Source organism: Apostichopus japonicus, chromosome 14 (genome assembly GCF_037975245.1).
Source record: "Apostichopus japonicus isolate 1M-3 chromosome 14, ASM3797524v1, whole genome shotgun sequence".
NCBI classification, from domain to species: domain Eukaryota; kingdom Metazoa; phylum Echinodermata; class Holothuroidea; order Aspidochirotida; family Stichopodidae; genus Apostichopus; species Apostichopus japonicus.
This window is the reverse complement of record NC_092574.1, coordinates 8,846,317-8,866,462: the sequence shown is the minus strand read 5'-3', so window position 1 is coordinate 8,866,462 and position 20,146 is coordinate 8,846,317. Positions and strand designations below refer to the sequence as shown.

The 20,146-nt window shown below is 38.8% G+C and overlaps 1 protein-coding gene across 11 annotated transcripts in view; it reads right to left on the bottom strand.

The window, feature by feature from the left end:
* The window catches only part of LOC139980077 (probable phospholipid-transporting ATPase IA), a 54,040-nt gene that overhangs the window by 14,557 nt on the left and 19,337 nt on the right, over positions 1 to 20,146 (bottom strand). For all 11 annotated transcript variants that reach the window (XM_071991445.1, XM_071991453.1, XM_071991447.1 and 8 more), the window contains 18 exons: positions 16,163 to 16,203; positions 15,191 to 15,264; positions 14,500 to 14,703; positions 13,846 to 13,957; positions 13,030 to 13,086; positions 12,409 to 12,517; positions 10,922 to 11,049; positions 10,448 to 10,614; positions 9,971 to 10,031; positions 9,227 to 9,338; positions 8,483 to 8,565; positions 7,366 to 7,415; positions 6,711 to 6,780; positions 4,818 to 4,902; positions 3,921 to 3,973; positions 3,042 to 3,176; positions 2,283 to 2,373; positions 670 to 824 (listed from right to left, as the gene is read on the bottom strand). In XM_071991445.1, the coding sequence (XP_071847546.1) occupies positions 670 to 824; positions 2,283 to 2,373; positions 3,042 to 3,176; positions 3,921 to 3,973; positions 4,818 to 4,902; positions 6,711 to 6,780; positions 7,366 to 7,415; positions 8,483 to 8,565; positions 9,227 to 9,338; positions 9,971 to 10,031; positions 10,448 to 10,614; positions 10,922 to 11,049; positions 12,409 to 12,517; positions 13,030 to 13,086; positions 13,846 to 13,957; positions 14,500 to 14,703; positions 15,191 to 15,264; positions 16,163 to 16,203 (1,787 nt within the window). The remainder of the gene's footprint in view (positions 1 to 669; positions 825 to 2,282; positions 2,374 to 3,041; positions 3,177 to 3,920; positions 3,974 to 4,817; positions 4,903 to 6,710; positions 6,781 to 7,365; positions 7,416 to 8,482; positions 8,566 to 9,226; positions 9,339 to 9,970; positions 10,032 to 10,447; positions 10,615 to 10,921; positions 11,050 to 12,408; positions 12,518 to 13,029; positions 13,087 to 13,845; positions 13,958 to 14,499; positions 14,704 to 15,190; positions 15,265 to 16,162; positions 16,204 to 20,146) is intronic.

The following is a 20,146-nucleotide window of genomic DNA, read 5'->3' as shown; positions in this document are numbered from 1 at the left end:
AGTCCCCAACAAGGCTACAGCAAGAGAAAATAATTGAAGAAGAATCATCGTGGTATAAAAGAAGAATTATGATTTGTTTGGGTCGAGAACTGAAGAGAACTTCAAGAAAATAAAGTGCTAGGGGTTCATGTAGTCTTCCAAAATAAGGCCATTTTTTTCTTTCTGTTTCCTTTAATCTGTAATAGATGTTACCATGCCAACCTCACAACCCAAACACAACAGTCAACTAATAAGAGCAACCAAATTTGATAATATTCAATGAAGATTATTGGCTAATAATTCCTTTCTTTTCCTTATAACACACTTTTCCTCATAATATGTCGAGTTACTAGGGTTTTCCTAAGAAATATGAATTACTAGCAGAATTTTTACATGGTACTTTTAGCAAAGAAGGCAGATATGAGCTTTATTAAAGAGTGTTTGCCAACACTGCAAAATAATCAGCATAGAAAAGTTTTTGAAGAGTTTTCCAAACTTGCAAGCAGCTTGGGTCATTGAAAATTTGCAAAATAATAATGTCGTAAATTGACAAAGAAGTTATTAATGATGACATTCTTTTGTTTTTAAATTTGCAGCGAGTTTATAATACAAATTGAAATTGTTTATAAGACACATTCTCAATATAACTGAATGACTCACCCATCAATCGGTTCCTAAACTTGTACTTACCTTTCCATCAATCACTAAGCCGACATAATTTTCGTTATTGATGTCATCTCCAAACTCGTCGATTTGTCTCTGGAGATTCTCTACAGTGTCCTTCATGTTGTCTTCGTTTAAGATCACGAGGGGCATGTCAGGCGACAGTAATTTACATGAATAGCCTGGAAAGGATTACGTTAAAACCAACACTAACCGTTATTAGCCGGTATCTACCATATTGTCAGGCGACAGTAATTTACATGAATAGCCTGGAAAGGATTAGGTTAAAACTGACACCAATCGTTATTAGCCGGTATCCACCGCATTGTCAGGCGACAGTAATTTACATGAATAGCCTGGAAAGGATTAGGTTAAAAACCAACACCAACAGTTATTAGCCGGTATCGACCATATTGTCAGGCGACAGTTATTTACATGAATAGCCTGGAAAGGATTAGGTTAAAACCGACACCAACCGTTATTAGCCGGTATCCACCGCATTGTCAGGCGACAGTAATTTACATGAATAGCCTGGAAAGGATTAGGTTAAAAACCAACACCAACCGTTATTAGCCGGTATCAACCATATTGTCAGGTGACAGTAATTTACATGAATAGCCTGGAAAGGATTAGGTTAAAACCGACACCAACCATTAGTAGCTGGTATCGACCATATTGTCATGCAGGCAACAGTAATTTACATGAATAGCCTGGAAAGGATTAGGTTTAAACTGACACCAATCGTTATTAGCCGGTATCCACCGCATTGTCAGGCGACAGTAATTTACATGAATAGCCTGGAAAGGATTAGGTTAAAAACCAACACCAACCGTTATTAGCCGGTATCGACCATATTGTCAGGCGACAGTAATTTACATGAATAGCCTGGAAAGGATTACGTTAAAACCATTATTAGCCAGTATCAACTATACTGAAAATATCTGTGTCCATGGCAACGAGAACAATATCAAACATAAATAGTGTGCAATAACTAACATTATTTTGCAGGAGGAAACATGTCAAGAAAACAATTTCTTGTCCTGTGCTGTAAAGCACTGTTCGTTAATTCAGTTTAGTTAGTTTTAGTCTAGTTTTATTAGTTTAGTTGAGTTGAGGTTGGTATAATTATGTTTAGTTGTAGTTTAGCATGGTTATATTTAATGTAAGTTTAATTTCTAATACGTACTGCACTCCTCACTTACGTGTCTCCTTACAACCTTCGCACTCTTGTTCTATCGTGCCTAGAATGAACTGGTAACCTGTTAGCGCCCTCTATAACTGGCCCATCCGGTCAATGCCCTTCCTTCTCATTCTACCATGCAAACTGCCAACATCATGCGTTTTTTCGCTTGGACTTTTTCCAACAGATTTCGTTAGCAACGGTACCTTACGATTCAAGAATTTCTATTTATTGGGGAGCAACCAATGCCTGTGACAATTTGTATAGTCCTTAGCATGGGTAGCAGTTCTGCGAATTGCTTGCGCTGGTTTTCCTGCCATTTTGTATGCATGCACTGTAGGTAACTGTTTGTAACTATGACAACCTGTTAGTAATCTCTGTCACAGTTGGTGACTGAGGCGGAGTTTGATGATTGATGATGATTGTGATGATGATTAATGATGATTGATGATTGACTTACCAACATTGATAGCAGTCTCCTGCTTGTCACCAGTCAAGACCCAGAGTTTAATATCTGCTTTCAATAGTGTATCTATTGTCTCTGGGACACCCTGGGTAGAAATAAGGAAAAGCGAGAGACAAGACTGAATTATTGCATCATCCAACCAGCTTGGAATTTATATCAAGAACTGGAAAACACCTCCCCTCCCCCCCCCCTCCCTTACCCCCCTCAGAGTAGAGATCTGGAAGTGGAGGAAAGATGTTACTGTATTTGGATGATGGCAAGAGATTGGACACACAAATAGTTTTTAAGTAGACAAGATGGATGTATTGTGGCAAAAACTGGTCATTAACTTGTTGTTTCTGGTAGTCATGAAATTAAATATCGGTGATCCAGTAATTATGACAGGTTATTACTGCCAGATCATTGAAATGATATGCATAATTGATATTTGATATCTGCAACCTCCCACTTATCCACCCTGAGGAGAGAACTGAATAAAAACATTACAGAAAAATCAAACCAAATACCAATGTTTTTGCTCTATCTAAACTTTGTTTACAATTCTCAGTCAGTTTTTGTTTTCTTCTGTCAATGTAAATAAAAACACAATTTTCCAAACGTCAGAATACTTTACAAGTTGAGAGAATCTTTCCAATGATACGAAACGGGGGAAATTGAAAGTTTTAATATGAGGTTATAAGGGTTAGATTTGGGTAGGTGGGGGTGCAGTTGTTCTGAGGAGATAGGTAAGTGATAGCAAGGGTTTCTTCTTACATCTTGTAGCTTGTCTTCAATCGCGGACGCACCGATCAGAGTAAAGTTCATCTCTATGAGTTCAGCGGCTTCCTCCAGTTTCTTTTCCCTGTTCTGTAAGGCTGTACTGGCCTTGTAGTAAGTAGCAGACCATTCCTGTAAAACAACAGAGTGGAATTGGTTTAAGTATTGCCAAACAAAGGCTATATGCTTCAACCTAAACGACATAGTGGTGTTGGTTTTAGTATGCCGAACAAAGGCTTATGCTTCAACCTAAACAATATAGTGGTATTGGTTTTAGTATTACCAAACATAGGCTCAGTTTAAACCATATCCATGAGATGATCATAAATGAACCCTGGTTTACATCAGGGCTACCCCCTCTTTATGAGTGTTCAGAAAAATTTACGATACAGGTGTATAGATGTCATAACCATTTTTACTGACCGGATTGTTATTCACGTCCCTCGTCAGATGCACAAGTGTCTGCCTTGGCATCTAATTACTTTATCAGATAGTAATGGTACCCTAAGGCCGCCACATTCTTTGTCACTGCCAAGCAGCCATGCAAACAAAGTTGTTATTAAACCATTGAAGGAACAAGCAAACCCCATTTTTCCCGATTCGAAAAACCAGAAATAACAATCCAGGGAAGACTCTGCTCAATGACATTCTAAGGAGCAATTTGTAATATATCAATCTCGAGAAATCTGGTTCCTGGTGGACATTCTTGAACCAGGAGCCTAATGGTTGTGCAACAGACGCTGTTTACCCTTACATCGGACAAAGACTACACCTTATGGAAGATAATGAGGTGTCAGAAGACATCTCTGTGGGACAACATCAGTTATAACATAGTATTAACCAGGATCATTAATTATCGATATGACAAAGCCTCACCTCATAATCTTCGTTGGAAATTTCTCTAAAAGACAGGCAAAGGGTTCTCAATCCTGAAATACAAACAAAAACTTGAAAGTGTCAGAAATTGTGCATAAGAAAGGAAAGGGATGTTGAAGAACAATGCCACATATTAAGCAATTCTTGAGAGTATACATGTGTAAATGGGACAGGTAGCATTGACACCAGAAAAAGAAAAAAGAAAAGGGCTACCAGACAACAAGTAGGAAATTTGAAAATATTCATGCAGAAGATCATTGTCCACAAATATAATACCAGACATTGAGTACTCATTGAATCTATGTAAAATAAATTCAGTAATCATCAAAATAATATCTGTCCATCAGCCTTGTAAATAATTTGATACAATAAGCATCTGATCACGATCTACCCTTTGTAAAACTGGACCGAGTAATGAGTGATGGGTGAATTCTTTTCCAACCATCCCACTCTTATGAACCATGAGGATAGATAAGGAAGACCTTACCATCAGGATGGATAATGAAGACCTTACCATCAGGATGGATAATGAAGACCTTACCATCAGGATGGATAAGGAAGACCTTACCATCAGGATGGATAATGAAGACCTTACCATCAGGATGGATAATGAAGACCTTACCATCAGGATGGATAATGAAGACCTTACCATCAGGATGGATAAGGAAGACCTTACCATCAGGATGGATAATGAAGACCTTACCATCAGGATGGATAATGAAGACCTTACCATCAGGATGGATAATGAAGACCTTACCATCAGGATGGATAAGGAAGACCTTACCATCAGGATGGATAATGAAGACCTTACCATCAGGATGGATAAGGAAGACCTTACCTACACAATGCCACGTTACTTTTATGCATTTACTTTCAACCACGATTTATTGCTTTTACCTTCAGCTGCGAAGCTCTCTAGATGTTGTATAGTATCTTCTGTGTACTCTTGGCTGGCTGCTAGTCTTTCATATATCACTGAATCCTGTAGAATACAGTAATATCAATGTTGTATACACTAAATAGACATCGTCTTTCTTATATCCTGTACCATGCAGTAGTATCAATGTTGCATACGCTAATTGTATGTAGTCTTTCATATATCACTGAATCCTGTAGAATACAGTAATATCAATGTTGTATACACTAAATAGACATCGTCTTTCTTATATCCTGTACCATGCAGTAGTATCAATGTTGCATATGCTAATTGTATGTAGTCTCTTATATATCACTGAATCCTGTAGAATGCAGTAATATCAATGTTGTATACACTAAATAGACATCGTCTTTCTTATATCCTGTACCATGCAGTAGTATCAATATTGCATACGCTAAATGTATGTAGTCTCTAACTTAATCCTGTAGAATGCAGTAATATCAATGTTGTATACACTAAATAGACATCGTCTTTCTTATATCCTGTACCATGCAGTAGTATCAATGTTGCATACGCTAAATGTATGTAGTCTCTTATATATCACTGAATCCTGTAGAATACAGTTATATCAATGTTCTATATAGACAGTCTTTCATATATCCTGTACCTTGCAGTAGTATCAATGTTGCATACACTAAATGTATGTAGTCTCTAACTGAATCCTGTAGAATGCAGTAGTATCAATGTTGTATACACTAAATAGACAGTCTTTCATATATCCTGTACCATGCAGTAGTATCCATGTTGCATACACTAAATGTGAGTAGTCTCTCATATATATATAAATGAATCCTGTAGAATGCAGTAATATTAATGTTGTATACACTAAATAGACAGTCTTTCATATATCCTGTACCTTGCAGTAGTATCAATGTTGCATACACTAAATGTATGTAGTCTCTTATATATCACTGAATCCTGTAGAATACAGTGATATCCATGTTGTATATACTAAATAGACATAGTCTTTCTTATATCCTGTACCTTGCAGTAGTATCAATGTTGCATACGCTAATTGTATGTAGTCTCTAACTGAATCCTGTAGAATGCAGTAATATCAATGTTGTATACACTAAATAGACAGTCTTTCATATATCCTGTACCATGCAGTAGTATCCATGTTGCATACACTAAATGTGAGTAGTCTCTCATATATCACTGAATCCTGTAGAATGCAGTAATATTAATGTTGTATACACTAAATAGACATAGTCTTTCATATATCCTGTACCATGCAGTAGTATCAATGTTGCATACACTAAATGTATGTAGCCTCTTATGTATCAATGAATCCTGTTGAATGCAGTACTAGTATCAATATCTTGTACTCTACACCAAGTATATATAACCAAAACTAATATTCAAGTTGTTCCATGAACCCTCTGATATCAATCTTCAGTCACTTTACAATACCATCATAACAAGATGTGTAAAAGTAAGTTGGCCTGACATTTTGATCCTAGCAGGATCTTCTTCAAAGGCTAAAATGAATCATATAATTATCATTTTAGCCTTTGAAGAAGATCCTGCTAAGGATCGAAACGTCAGGCAGCCCTCTGAAGAAGATCCTGCTAGGATCAAAACGTCAGGCAAAGTTACTTTTACACATTCTCCTACACAGGCTCTCTAGTGGATAAGCAGCTTGCTAACAGTTTTATTTTATTTTGATCATAACAAGATATCATTTGTATGACCAACCAAATAATATTAACTTATTCATTTTCCAAACAGGGCACTTATTAAATCTGTGATGGCTTCTCTATTTCGACAACAGTTCACACAGTATCCAAGTATTCAAACTGTATTCCATGTTACAGATGTCAATACAAGATTTAATGAATCTTTCTACTTACTGCTCCTTTACATAACAATAAGATGGATCCTTTACTGGTGCGAACAATCACAGACATCCTCTTCCGGTCACTGGAATAGATAAAGACAAACAATAAAAGACGAGCAAGTACAAAGCTTCCTTAAAGTGGAAGGTCAGCCAAAAGACCGTCTACAGGGGCTGGCACACTGCCGGCCTCAGTGTGGCCTGACTCTACTAGGCCTGAGTCGGGTACTGGAACGAACATTCGGGTACCCGAATCGGGAAAAAAACGCACAAACGGGTACCAATTTTCTGAGCCAGTGATCTATAGCACTACTGGTACACTTTGGGTTTTATTGTAATTAGTTGGGAGAAAGAGTTCTTCTTGCAATGAAGTATCCAAGACATGTTACTTTCAGGTTAAAGCCACTTGAGATCAAATACATCTTTGAACATTGAATAAACTCCTTTCGGGAATGAAAGATCATGTTTTCTTATATCAGAATGAAGTTTTTAGAGTAACCTTGAAGTTTCTGCAGTGCACACGGACTACTCTACTCTGTGGTAAGGATTACTTCTAGTCACTCAAAAGTTGCCATTGGTAGAAGTCTGTTCATAAAATTATACATTTAACCTGAGTTAAATAGCCTGAAGCTTCTCAATATCCACAAACACCTCAGTCGTATCAGACTTGCCTTGTGAAGTCCAGCACATTAAGTATCTCATAGCGTTCTCTATTTCCATTCTAAAGTGACAGAAAAAGAAAAAACAAATTAAATCTGCAAGTAATTAATGAGAGCGTGGTGGCCAATTGGCTAAGGCGTCGGACTCATGATCCAAGGATTGCTGGTTCGATTCATGCCTAGTTAATTAAGTTGTGTCCTTGGGCAAGATGCTTTATCTCACTTGCTTCTCTCCACCCAGGGGTTAAATGGGTACCTGTGAGGTAACTTGTCATTGGGCGCAGTATATAACTGCTGCGGACTGGAGGGATTGTCTCTGGGACAGGTTATCATTGACCAGGGGTAATATAACGTCTGTAAAGTGCTTTGAGACCTATCGCTGGAGTAAAGCGCTATATAAAAATCAAATATTAAATATTATTATTATTAATATAGAATAGGAAAGTCGATGTAACTTGGAAATCTGTAGACACACAGATTACAAGATTGATGTAAAGCCTGGATGCTATAAACTGAATCCTCTGTTATCAAGTTTGAGACAGACCTGAAATAGTGATGCTAGACACTGAATGAGTACTCTATGTTGATCAGTGTTCTCGTAGTAAAATCAGAAATCTTAGCAAACCTAACACAGTCTGTTAAGTCAATGCAGCACTACTAAGCCAGTCGTGTTCTACACTGTTAAGCATTCTTGTAATAAATCTAAAACCTAAGCAGACCTTTGACTCTTCTATTATGTAAATAGAAGAGTCCATCTCTATGTAGTCCAGTGTCCTGTTAAGTCAACCCATGAGTACTAACCAAGTCCAGCTCTCTGTATTTCAGTCTTCTTGTCATAAATCTGAAACCTTCAACAGTGTGTAAGATTAATGAAAGGGTAATAACCAAGTCCAGCTCTAAGCATTTGACTGTTCTTAAATCTGAAAGCTATGCAGACCTGCAATAGTCCATTAAGTCCACGCATCCAGTACTAACCAAGTCCATATCTATGTAGGTCAGTGTCCTGTTAAGTCAACGCATGAGTGCTAACCAAGTTCCGCTCTGCATAGCTCGCGATGTTCTCGCAAAAAAATCTCAAACCTAATGCAGACTTTCCCACAGTCCGTTCTGTCAATGGAAGGGTGCTTACCAAATCCAGCTCGACGTAGTTCGGTGTTCTGGCGATAAATTTGAAACCTAACCGTGCAGCTGCATCCACCAGAGCACCTTCATCTGCATTCAAAAAAAAGAAAAAAAAATTGTGTCAGAGAAATTTAAATTTGATCATTAGATCACTGCTAAGATGTCCCCACAACTGTGGATCTTGTCGTAACTTGCTAAGTACATTAGACTTTGTTAAGGGAGCTTTAAGGATCTTATAGCAGCCGATTTCTCCCCATACCTCTTCTTTAGCTTTCATTGTCTTTAGTATTCGTTTTTGTTTAGCTTTAATTTTTCTTTAGCTTTAATTTTTCTTTTTAGCTTTCAATCTTCTTATCTTTCATTTTTGTTTAGCTTTCATTTTCTTTTTGGATTCTAATAGCAAAGCAATTTTTCCCCTTCTTCTTCTTTCGCTTTCTTTAGCTTTCCTTTTCTTTAGCTTTCATTCTCTTTATCTTTCATTTTCGTTAGCTTTCATTTTCTGTTTGGAATCTAATAGCAAAGTGATTTCTCCCTTTTCAGTTCTTTTGCTTTGCTGTTCTTTTCCTACTCTTTCTTTTCCCGTCAACTTTCGGGTTATAGACGTGAGACACTTTGCATGACTTGGCTAAATGCATCTATCTTATGAATTTAGGGCGACAATGGTTAACTTAAAGACACTCTAAGGGCAATTTATTCTTGAATTAGACAGACTGTACTTGTTCTGAGACTTGGATGAGATGCGGGGACTCACCGGGAGAAGATGCTTGGTACTTGATTTCATCACTGTCTTCATCTTTCTCTGGAACTACTGTATGGCAGACAGCTAACATGGTCAGGAACATTCTGATATGAGGTGCGGTGGACTGTGTAAATCACAGAGAAGATAACAATCAGAAATAGACTACACTACTAACATTTCTGAGAAATCATTTCATGCATGGCAGACAGCTAACATGGTCAGGAACATTCTGATAGGAGGTGCGGTGGACTGGGTAAATCACAGAGAAGATAACAATCAGATATATACTACACTACTAACATATCTGAGCAATCATTTAATTTCATGTATGGCAGACAGCTAACATGTTCAGGAACATTCTGATATGAGGTGCAGTGGACTGGTTAAATCACAGAGAAGATAACAATCAGAAATAGACTACACTACTAACATTTCTGAGAAATCTTTTCATTTCATTCATATCATTTATATATTTCTGACATCATGCATTTAATATTTACAATAACCAGCGGGTAAGAAGATTTTCAATTTGATGCAATCAGAATTTTTAATGACAAAACAAAATGTTAGAAACATTGACAAAATGCTAGAAAAATTGAGTTTCTCAAAAGCAGACAAAAAATAAACATTTCTTAAGACACTTTTTAAATAATGCAGATGATACTGTACATGTCACAAACTATCATTGTGTAATTTCCATTGATTCATTAAAAAGAGCTATACATATCCAGCAACATTCAATATAAAGTCACTCACATGTGTTTCTAAATTATCTGAAATAAGTCTCTCTTCATAGATGTCATAGTTCTCATTGGCACTGCAAAAAAAAAAAAAAAAAAAAATCAAAACCACCATAGATATGCAACACAATAATTGTTCCTTTATTTAGAAATGTTATCTCAGCAGAGTCTGTAATGCAATCAAGAAATACTAGTCCTGGACAATTATCAATCTATCATTTTTACATAATATAGAGCAATGATATTGAAAGAATATTTAATACAGCTGGTGATATATTTTTTTTCCCCCTAACATCACAGGATTTTCACGCCAATCGGTGTAATAGTAGCACTTTTTCACAGATCATCATCCAAGAAGAACTGACCCAAATTTGCTCTTTTTTTCCCACCAAAGAAATAAAAGACAAGAAGGAAAGAGGAAAAATCTCTTCTTAAAAAGATGGATAAGTTTTTTGCTACCATTTTTGGTTTGACCCAGTTCAGATCGACTTACCCATAAATGATTCCTCCTATGGTGCATTTTTTGAATAACATGACGTTCTCTGTGAGTGTGCCGGTCTTGTCGGAGAAGACGTACTTGACTTGACCGAGCTCGTCGTTGAGGTTTGATGTTCTTGCTGCGGCCGGGGTGTCGCTCTCTTTATGATACATGTCTATGTCCTAGAAGAGGGCGGTGCAGATAAATAAAAAGAGAGGTACTCCCCTTTAACAATCCTTACTGCAATGGATTAACGTTGCATAAAGGTGAATATGTGAGGCATTAATACTAACTCTGGGTGGATCCAGTGAGGATTTGTAGACTTCCCCTTCTGAAGTATTTAAATAACTTAATAACTATTACTAAATAATTAGATAACTTTGAAGTACAGGTGAGTGAGCCTGTCAGTCCTATATGACTGGCTATTTGATAGTCCTATTGACAGTCCTATTTGATTGACAGACTGTACTTAAAGACTGAGATACTTACAAAGTTAATAAAGAGAGCCTGACCAAACTTGACCAGCTCTAGAGTGACTGGTAGACTAATTGGAATGAGGTTGTTATAGAGAATGATAAAAGTCAGGAAATTGTAGAAGAAATTGTTTGGCGCCTTAGCTGAAGAGAGAAAGAGAAAATAGATTTCATCAAACATATATAAATATATGTATGGTTGTACTTGATGTATTCTGTGGTAAATTATTATGTTTCACACTTAAACAAACACAACATTGTTGTAAATATTAGAGAGTTTTACAAGCTATGCATTGAAAATTAATCCATTTCTTAACTGTTAAACTGATAAACATGTATTTTATAAAAGCATAGTTCGTTTACTAGTTACATTAAATGTTTGCTTGCTAATATACCCATGTTTACAGTTCGCATTAATTTGACTGTTCTAAATAGTCATCACCCATTGCCGCAATAAAGTGTGACGAGCAGTCCTAAAGAGAGAGGGGGGGAGTGAGGGGACTACGGTTCCAAGGCCCTGGGTCAAATAGGGGTCCTAGGCAAAAGTGAGGATTCCAAAAAGGAGGCAGACTGAGATAATCATCCCTGGGGTCAGAGCTGGCTCCTAACCTCGCCCCACCCCCCCCCACCCCGGTTGGAATAAAAAGGAATAAAATGGTGGCTTCCAATTAAGATCAAAGAGATATTGCAGTGGAATGTGATGTAGATATTTCACAATCGAGGCAAGCCTGTGCACCTTTCACCTTTTCACACTTTTACATCACCAGACATCTACAATGCTCTATAGACATACCTACATATGCTATACATAGACTGCCATTCCACCACATGAGTATTTTGGATGCAACTATTAAAGTTCAAGAGAATGTCCTTTGAATTTAAGTTTGATCATAATAAATACCAAGTCTTTGGTTATACCAACCAAGCATTTGTAATACAAATATGCTTACAAATCCTGAAGGTCTTCCTCTCTCAGCAACAGAGCTTTAACCATTAACGATTTAAACAGAAATCTTTTCTTTGTTTATCCAAGTAATTAAAATTTCAAATGTCAATGATATTGTCAATTTTTACCATCCTCAAAAGAAGTAAGAAAGAGTAAGTGTTCATAACATGCAGGCAGTCTACACCTTATTAACAAGAGTTAGGTATCAAGGCACTGCAACTATCTGAAAAGAACATGCGTTTCCATGAACAGATAACGTGCATATCCTGAGCATGTATCCTTCACAAGCAAGAACATTTCCTGAGGATATTTGCGAGCAAAGGATGTCTATAATTGATTGCGGGTTCATTATCCCAATTTGGAATTTGATCAGACTGAGTTCTGAAGTGACTGCCTATGAAATAGTGTTTTTTCTTACGTTCTAAAGTGCCTTAATATGAAATAGTGTTCTTTTTTCAAAAAGGGAAGACATTGAGACGATGCCAACTTGATTACGTTTTAATTACAGGGTTTTAGAGATCAGTTCAAGGCTGTGGAAGGAATAAAAATGTCTTTACCAGAGAAGCCTAGATACCAATCTTTGTAGTAATGTTTGGTGTTCCAGACCTCGGAGGCGATGGCACTGATGAGGGATAACACCACCAGTATAGTGAACAGGAAGAGGATCTTTATTAAATGAGCAAAAAAACAGTCAATGGTTAAAATAATAAATCAACAGATTATTAGGAAAAGAACGAGAGAAAATACCAATTTTTTTACCTGAAGTGCTTAATTACTTTCATATCCTTCTGCTCTGCTTAATGGTCACACACTCAACAAAGAATTTAAAAGTCAGCCTAAAAGCATTTTTTTCTTTTTCCATAATTATTCTGCTATAAACTTAATCGTTTGTTCAATTCAAACTGAAGGACAAGAAGCCTTCCACCTTCCGATCATAAAATGCAGCGTACAAGGCCATGAACAATTACCGACCCCTTTAATCCAACATAAACAAAATTCAGCGTTATTGTTTTAAGTCATTTAATAGGGGGAAGGTTTGTAAGAAGAAGTGGATTAGCAACGTAAATAAAGACAATTACCCTTGAAGAAAGAACGGATCAATTCGACTGATGGTATAAAGTTCGTTAGAAACGAGAGGAAATATCCAAGGGTAGATTATTTAATAAAGATGTTTTTACCTGGACGTTGGTCGTTCGATCTACCGTGGACCTCTTTAATGGCGCTGCCTTAGAGTTCTGATGGAGGAATTAAAAATAAGGAGAAAACGTAAGAATCCAATCAAATCACAGAGTGTTGAAGGACTTTAAGCAATTCACAGACCAAACACGGATATCATTGTGTTTGAAACAAGCAATGTAGAGGATGAGGTCATAAAAACAGAACATGTACTGGTAAATTACAAGGCAAAAATGTGCCCAAAAATCTACTCTCTACCTGAAAGTGTTGCAAAATTCTATCAGATACCAGACTGTAATTTGATCATTTTTTGATCGTTTACGGTAGATCTTAGCAGGACAGCTTTTAACTTGTCCTTGACGTTGAGAGAAAAACAGTATTCTAATTACATCTGCATTTGATGTTAAGTTAATACTTTACGATACTCTGACAAGGTCACAAAATATTCACAAGTAATTGGATACACTTCAATCCAAGAGTTTTTATGTTCAAAATTTCATCTATTAATCTGGGTTTAAGGAAAAGTTGAGGAGCATATTTGAAAAGGTCAACTTATATCAAAACATAATCCTAACAAACCTTTTAACTTTTATTGGGGGGAGGGGGAGGGGGAGGGAGGGAGGTTTCAGGTTATTTTCAACAGCCATTTTCTATCAACCTGTACTTTATGTGTACATGCTTTGGAGAGGTGTTGTTTTGCATGTTTCTGGTTACAACTTGCGATAAAATATGAAAATGCAATTGACTATTCTCTGTATTCTCCATACACTGAACAATTTCTATTAGTGTATTTTCTTTTAATTTTTTTCTGAACTTACCATAAGAAGTTTGCTCTCATGGCCTGTATAGATCACGACCCCATGAATATATTGAATATTCCTCAAGACTGCACCCCGGAGTAGAATCTGCTCTGGACGTAGAGGTAAAGCCCTATGTGTACAAACACATGGATAAATGTTAGTCTTTATATAGCAAAACAAACTCCTCTCTGGGCATCTCTCTAGCCCTATGTGTACAAAAACATGGATAAATGTTAGTCTTTATATAGCAAAACAAACTTCTCTCTGGGCATCACGATGGGTGATGTGAATAAATTACAAGTGTTCTGTGTTTTATAGTTAGGGACTGTCCTATTCTAAATGACTTCCCACCAATGAAAATGAGTCTTTTCTTGACCCCTAATGTCAGTTGAATATTTTTAATTCTCAAAGTGAAAAAGAGACTCCATTTTTCATCTGAATTAAATTTCTGTTATTTAAGATGACATCATTATATCACCATAAACTTCTATGAATATTTATTGGCTTTAATAAATGCATCAAGTCGGGTAACAATTACCATAAGGAAGCTGGATGCTGATACGACACAATAAAATGAAACAAGAAAAGAAACTTTGGTCAGGCCTGTATGAACATTATTCAATTGTTAGGGTCATAGTTATTGTCGCTGTTAGTAGTACTATTTTTACTCACGTTGTGCTACTCTCCATGAGTTTGATATTCCCGGTAAACTCGTAAAGCCGCCTGTTTGGGGCTTCGCACTCCAGATGTCCGTTCAGTTTACCCAGATCTGTCTCGGAGAGTAGATGAGCAGTCTGTGGAACTCCCTGTCTTATTTTGAGGTTGGTTTCACCGTCGAGCTGTGCTGTCTCGATGTAACACATGGCCTGGGGAGCACTGCAAGTATTTTTTAGTATTACATTTTGAGAAGCAGTTTTAATAGAGTAAAACAAATTTTGTGTCCTGTAAATTAATGAAAATACTATGCTCTAGATATAACTGGTATACATATTTCCATTATGTAGCAATTTGCTCACTTTGCATCTTACTTTGCTACAAAATACCAGATAAAACTATTTTGTGAAAAAAATTGAAAAGTAAAAATAGGGTTTGCATAGAATGTAAAAGTGAAACACTATTACTATTGCTTTCAGATTGAAGACTTGTGGACACAGAATGATTTCTTAATAGGATTGCTGTCGCACTGTCGAGTGTTGACTGGAAATGTTCAATTTTTACGGTTGGATACGGCAAAAGGAGAGAGGATATGAATTCTCTGCGTCATAAAAGAAGACAAGAGAACAAAAGATTGAGAGTTTGTGAAAAAATGCCGGGAGAGAGTTCGTTAAAATGAAATAAAGTAAGACTAAATGTTAACACCTACCTTGAGGATAACAACACCAAGTCTGCAGGAAAGAATTCTCCTCGGTGTACCTTCACGATATCTCCAACTTCGACCTGGCGACAAAGAAAGGCACATGGAGTATTTTAAGACTGGCATCTCTTTACTCTCCAAAAGAGTCTATCCTCTCCAAACGAGGGACCAATCAATGGCACCATCCCTGATGATCTCTCAGAAGAAAGTCTTTGTGTGGTATGTTAGAATCTCTAAATTAACATCACATAAATGGTTCCTATGCTTTCTAAGCAACAAAATTCCAGCCCTTTTTTTGCAAGACCAAACATGGAGTGTTTACTACAAAGCCTAGTGTTATAAACACTGGGTACAATCTCATGTTAGGCTACCTATCTTAGACCTAAAAATTGTAACTCTTGTATTTTAACATGTGTTGCTAATAATCAGTACATGATCCTAATTGTAAGGATAGACATGATGTTTGCTAAATTGCACGACAGCTAAAATGAAGCATAACAACAAACACAGGAGAGTAGGCCTATACATACAATACTGACTTTTACACAACAAATTTGTTCCTAATTCTAAGTAGTTATGAAACATTATCAATAGGAAGAAATTGCTGAAATGAGAATTTTCCCTCACTTTTTCCAGACTAAACTTCAAAATTCAGGGACTTTCAATCCCCAAAATAGCTTTTCCCTTTTTTCCTAATTTTCCAAACTTTTCCCATTTTTCAGACTGCATGGTAACTATCACCGTGGCAGCAACAGAGCTTTTCATACCCGTCAATATCACCCGACTTGAACATATACTTTCAAGAGATACTTTGCTCATGTCTCTTCCAGAAAATTAAAGATGGTAAAACTTGACGTTAGAGCTAGGGCTAGAAGCATTCAGCTAACACAGCAATGAATTACTTAGTAATTGGCTTGTATTAAAAAAAAAATCAGTCTCCAAGTAGGCCGCAAATATCTCTCTGACTGGAAAAACACTTACCTCGATCCATTTTACAGGTTGCCATTCACCTTCTCGTAGCACTGTGGAAAAAGGAGACAACTCCAGATAATTTTGTGACTTTCTTTTCTCATTCTTTACCAAGTCATGTACTAATTATCTATGTGGAACAACCATCTAGCTGTTTTCTAAGTAGCAATATACTATCCACTTCATCCCTTACACACGACACAACATTTGGTGTCCCACAAATTTTAATGTTATAAATAATACTTCATATGCAGGTTTAAATTTGAGCCTAATTTTGTTGTATGGTTATATTGTTTGTAGGCTAGAGAAGCAGATGATGATTCTTGTACCAAATATCTCATTTAATAGTCACAGCTGTTACTATGGCGACAGATTCACTGTCGAGGTTATAATTATAGGCATTCAATATGCTAGAAAGTGAAATGCTATTCACATCTGCTCCAACATCAACAATTACTTGGCTGTCACCAGTAATGCACTTTCCAATGTTACGATATTTAATTGTCGACAGTTGTACAACATTCTTAAATGTCTTACAGCAATTGATGATGATAAGAACTTCAAGGCAATTTGGAGCTAAAATTTGAAGCCAATAAAGATGGACTTTTTCAAGGCTAAAAAGCGGGCAATAATAGGCTATGAATAAAGTCATGAGTGATCTTCTAGATAGACACTAATATGCACCATATCACCAGTGGATACTGATGTGATAAAGAAAAGAAACCACCTTGCAAATCACTGTAAACATTTCATGGCACAAATTTTGCATATTGTAAGTAGAATATTGCAGGGGGGTGGGGGGAGGGGGTTTAGCTATCAACATTAAAGGTTTTCAAGGGCTTGAATAAAGTACCATATAAATTTCAAGAGTCACATTACACATTCAAGAATTATTAAAAACCTCTTGGAATATGTCAATGGGACTTCCTTTGAAACACCTGTCAAATATTTTGGCTGTTTGGATGGTTCCCATTCGCTTGCAATCAAGGTCACGAGAAACGGTGAAACTACTTCAGAAGATGACTTTCACTTTTGGAGATTCTTTTTCAAAGTGAAAGGGTAGATTTTTTAGTACCCTACTTCACAAACTAATTTCACTTTCAACGGTTTTTTAATCTGTCGACGTACCCTTATTATAGGTTAACTTTTTGAAACGAATAAAGTCAATACGATCATCCTATTGACATTGATTGAGTACTATTCAATACAGTTGTTATGGTAAATGAAGCTATCTCAAAGAGAAAAACTCCCATTTTGTGAACAATCCAGAGAAATTAACACAATTTATGCAAAATCATAACAAATTGTGTGCTTTTTACTTGCAAAGTGCTAATACAAATTAATTCATAGTATTGACATTGATTCACTTGTAAATAGTTTATCAAAAGGTTTTATGATAAATTATTTGAATTCACAGCACGTACTCCCTCACCTCATATAACCTATGCATTACTGTATTTACTTCGCTCTAGCATCTGGCAATTGTTTGTATGTGTGTATGGCCATCTCCCTTCCGTAATTGCCAGCCTTCGGTGTAAGTATCGCTCTTAATAAAGCTTAATATTTCTATAACATCGTATACTGTTATCGTTGTTTTTGTAATTTTGTTCATCTGTTCAATGTCCTGCACATTTGAACTGCTTTTTGTCGAATATACGTTTCAACTTTTGTGATTTTCAAACCGTTTGGTTGCCTCGTGAACGTTGTTCACGAAGCGTGGCTAGGCCCGCACGTTAGTGTAGCGTCGTCCTAGCGTGTTGTTTAATTTCACGTACAGCAGTCGAGTACTTTAACACACTTTTTGCAGTCAGGTAACTGCCTTTGTTTAGTTCGTTTCTCCCGCAAGTCGTGTGGTAGCGTTCGTTAGTAGGTTTTATGTACTGTTACTAGATACAAGTTTTCATTAGGTTATCCAGTTAGAGTTTCTCTATTCCGTGCTGTTTATCTATTTTTTGTCTTCACAGCTTTGAGATACTCTGACGTTTCCTGACGTTTCGGGAAATTCTTCGGGATAAGTTTGAAGGATGGATAACTGCCGCTCCTGTAAGCAGTTCCGTCCTTTGAAGGCATGGGACAAGCACGATCAGAGCCCGAAGTGCCGCCTGTGTGGGAGCAAGCAAACTTGCTCAATTTGCCAGGACTGGAACCAGGAGCGCTGGGATACGATCAGTGTCTGGCTGGCGGAAAAAGCTGTGGATAAGAGAAAGAAGGCGGCTTCCTCAAAGCAGGGGAAGAAACCGCCGACGAAGGACCCCCAGGCTGCCATTCGAGATGGCATAAGTCCTCAACGTGGGGGGTCAGAGGCCGCCATACAAGATGGCTTAAGCCCACCCCCAGAACGGGTACCCATGTGAGATCGAACAAATTCCTGTGCAGCATCGGCACAGCCGCGGCCCCAGGAGGGGCCATCCACATCGGGTCATGTGGAGTCCACAAGCCCCCGCAGGCAGGCGGTGGCGGACCTTTTTACATCCACCCCGGGGTTGTTGGACCACCACCGGAAGGATTTCGCGGGTTTCTCCCAGGAGGGTACGGACCGGCGCCGCAGCCGGAGTAGAAGCTGTACCCACAGCCATAGTCGTGGTAAAATTCCGAGAAAGACACTGACGGCTTCGACACAGGTCGAGGTCTGGCTCGTCGCCCTCGTCCTCAAGTGGACATTCTTCGGGGCGTCGCAGAGCCAAGAAACGTAGGAGGAGACAGTCCCTGGACGCAGGACAGGCCCTCCTCTCCCAGGTCAAGGACCTTCTGGGGCAGCTGCTACAAAAGCCGGGACAACCGGACCCGGAACAGCAGGTTACACCGTCCATCCCACAGCAACCGCTGCCGGCGCCGGTAATGGACAGTCACGAACCTGAGGAGGCCCAGGGGGATCACTGGGACGACCCCTCCTCAAGAGCCGACGACGCACTGTCGATCGTGGCTAGTGCCTGCCTTCTCAGCGGAGATTCTAAAGCAGACGACGAGGAGACCCTACGGGGCATGGAAATCTCGGCAGAGGCCGTTGAGAAGGCAACGGCGGTCCTCCGCAGGGTCCTCGGCTTCGAGGTAAAGGTGGTTGCCCAGGAGGGGCCGGCACCCAAGTTCACGTTGAACGCGGCCGCCCCAAAACCTTGAGCCTCCATCCTGGTTGATGTTGAATGTCGAGAACGGTTCGAGGCAGTAGCGCAGGCGAAACGCTGGACAGCTTTCCAGCGAACGGCCCAACGCACCTTCCATGTAGGCGATGAAGACTGGGAGAGTCTTTTCGCGCCGCCTCACATTCCGCCTCAGGTGAAGGAGAGGCTTCGGTCGGCGGGTGCTTTGGATAGCAAAGGCAAATTCAGGGGAAGGATGCAAAGACCTTAAGAGTCTTCCCTGCTTGATGTGGATAGGGCCTCCCGGGCGCGGATGAAATACTCGTCGGCCTTGTTGCATTTTGCAGAGCTGCTGAACAGGTCTTTCCAGCAAGCACAGGCATCGGATATCTTCCGTAAGGATACCGCTGCCATCGTTGCTCTCCTGGGACCCTTCTCCAGGATGGTGCTGGATCAGTTTGCCTGCGTCTCTGTTAAGGCCACCATCACACGCCGAGACCTGGTATTGGACTCTCTGAATTGGTCATCCCGATCCACGGCGGACGGTTTCCGCAACCTGCCAATTCTGGGAAGTGACCTCTTAGAAGGCAAGTTTGACGAAAAACTTCGGGAAGAGGCGGAGAGAATGAAGTTCTTGAGGGAGGCAGACGAGCACATGTCCTGCTCAGCCTCGTCCTCGCATCCGCGATATGACTCGCAGCAAAGTAGTAACTTCAAGTAGCCGAGGTCCGGCTACAGTCAGAATCGGGGTAATTCGCGAGCGCAGCAGTACTCTGCTACAAACCGTACCGCTCACAATACCGCAGGAGCCGCGGGCGCGGTAAATGGCCCTAGGGATGCCCACCCCACCGTAGCGCCCAACGCCAATGTGGGGGGAGACTAAGAGCTTTTGGGGCTCGCTGGGACGAGATCGACCCAG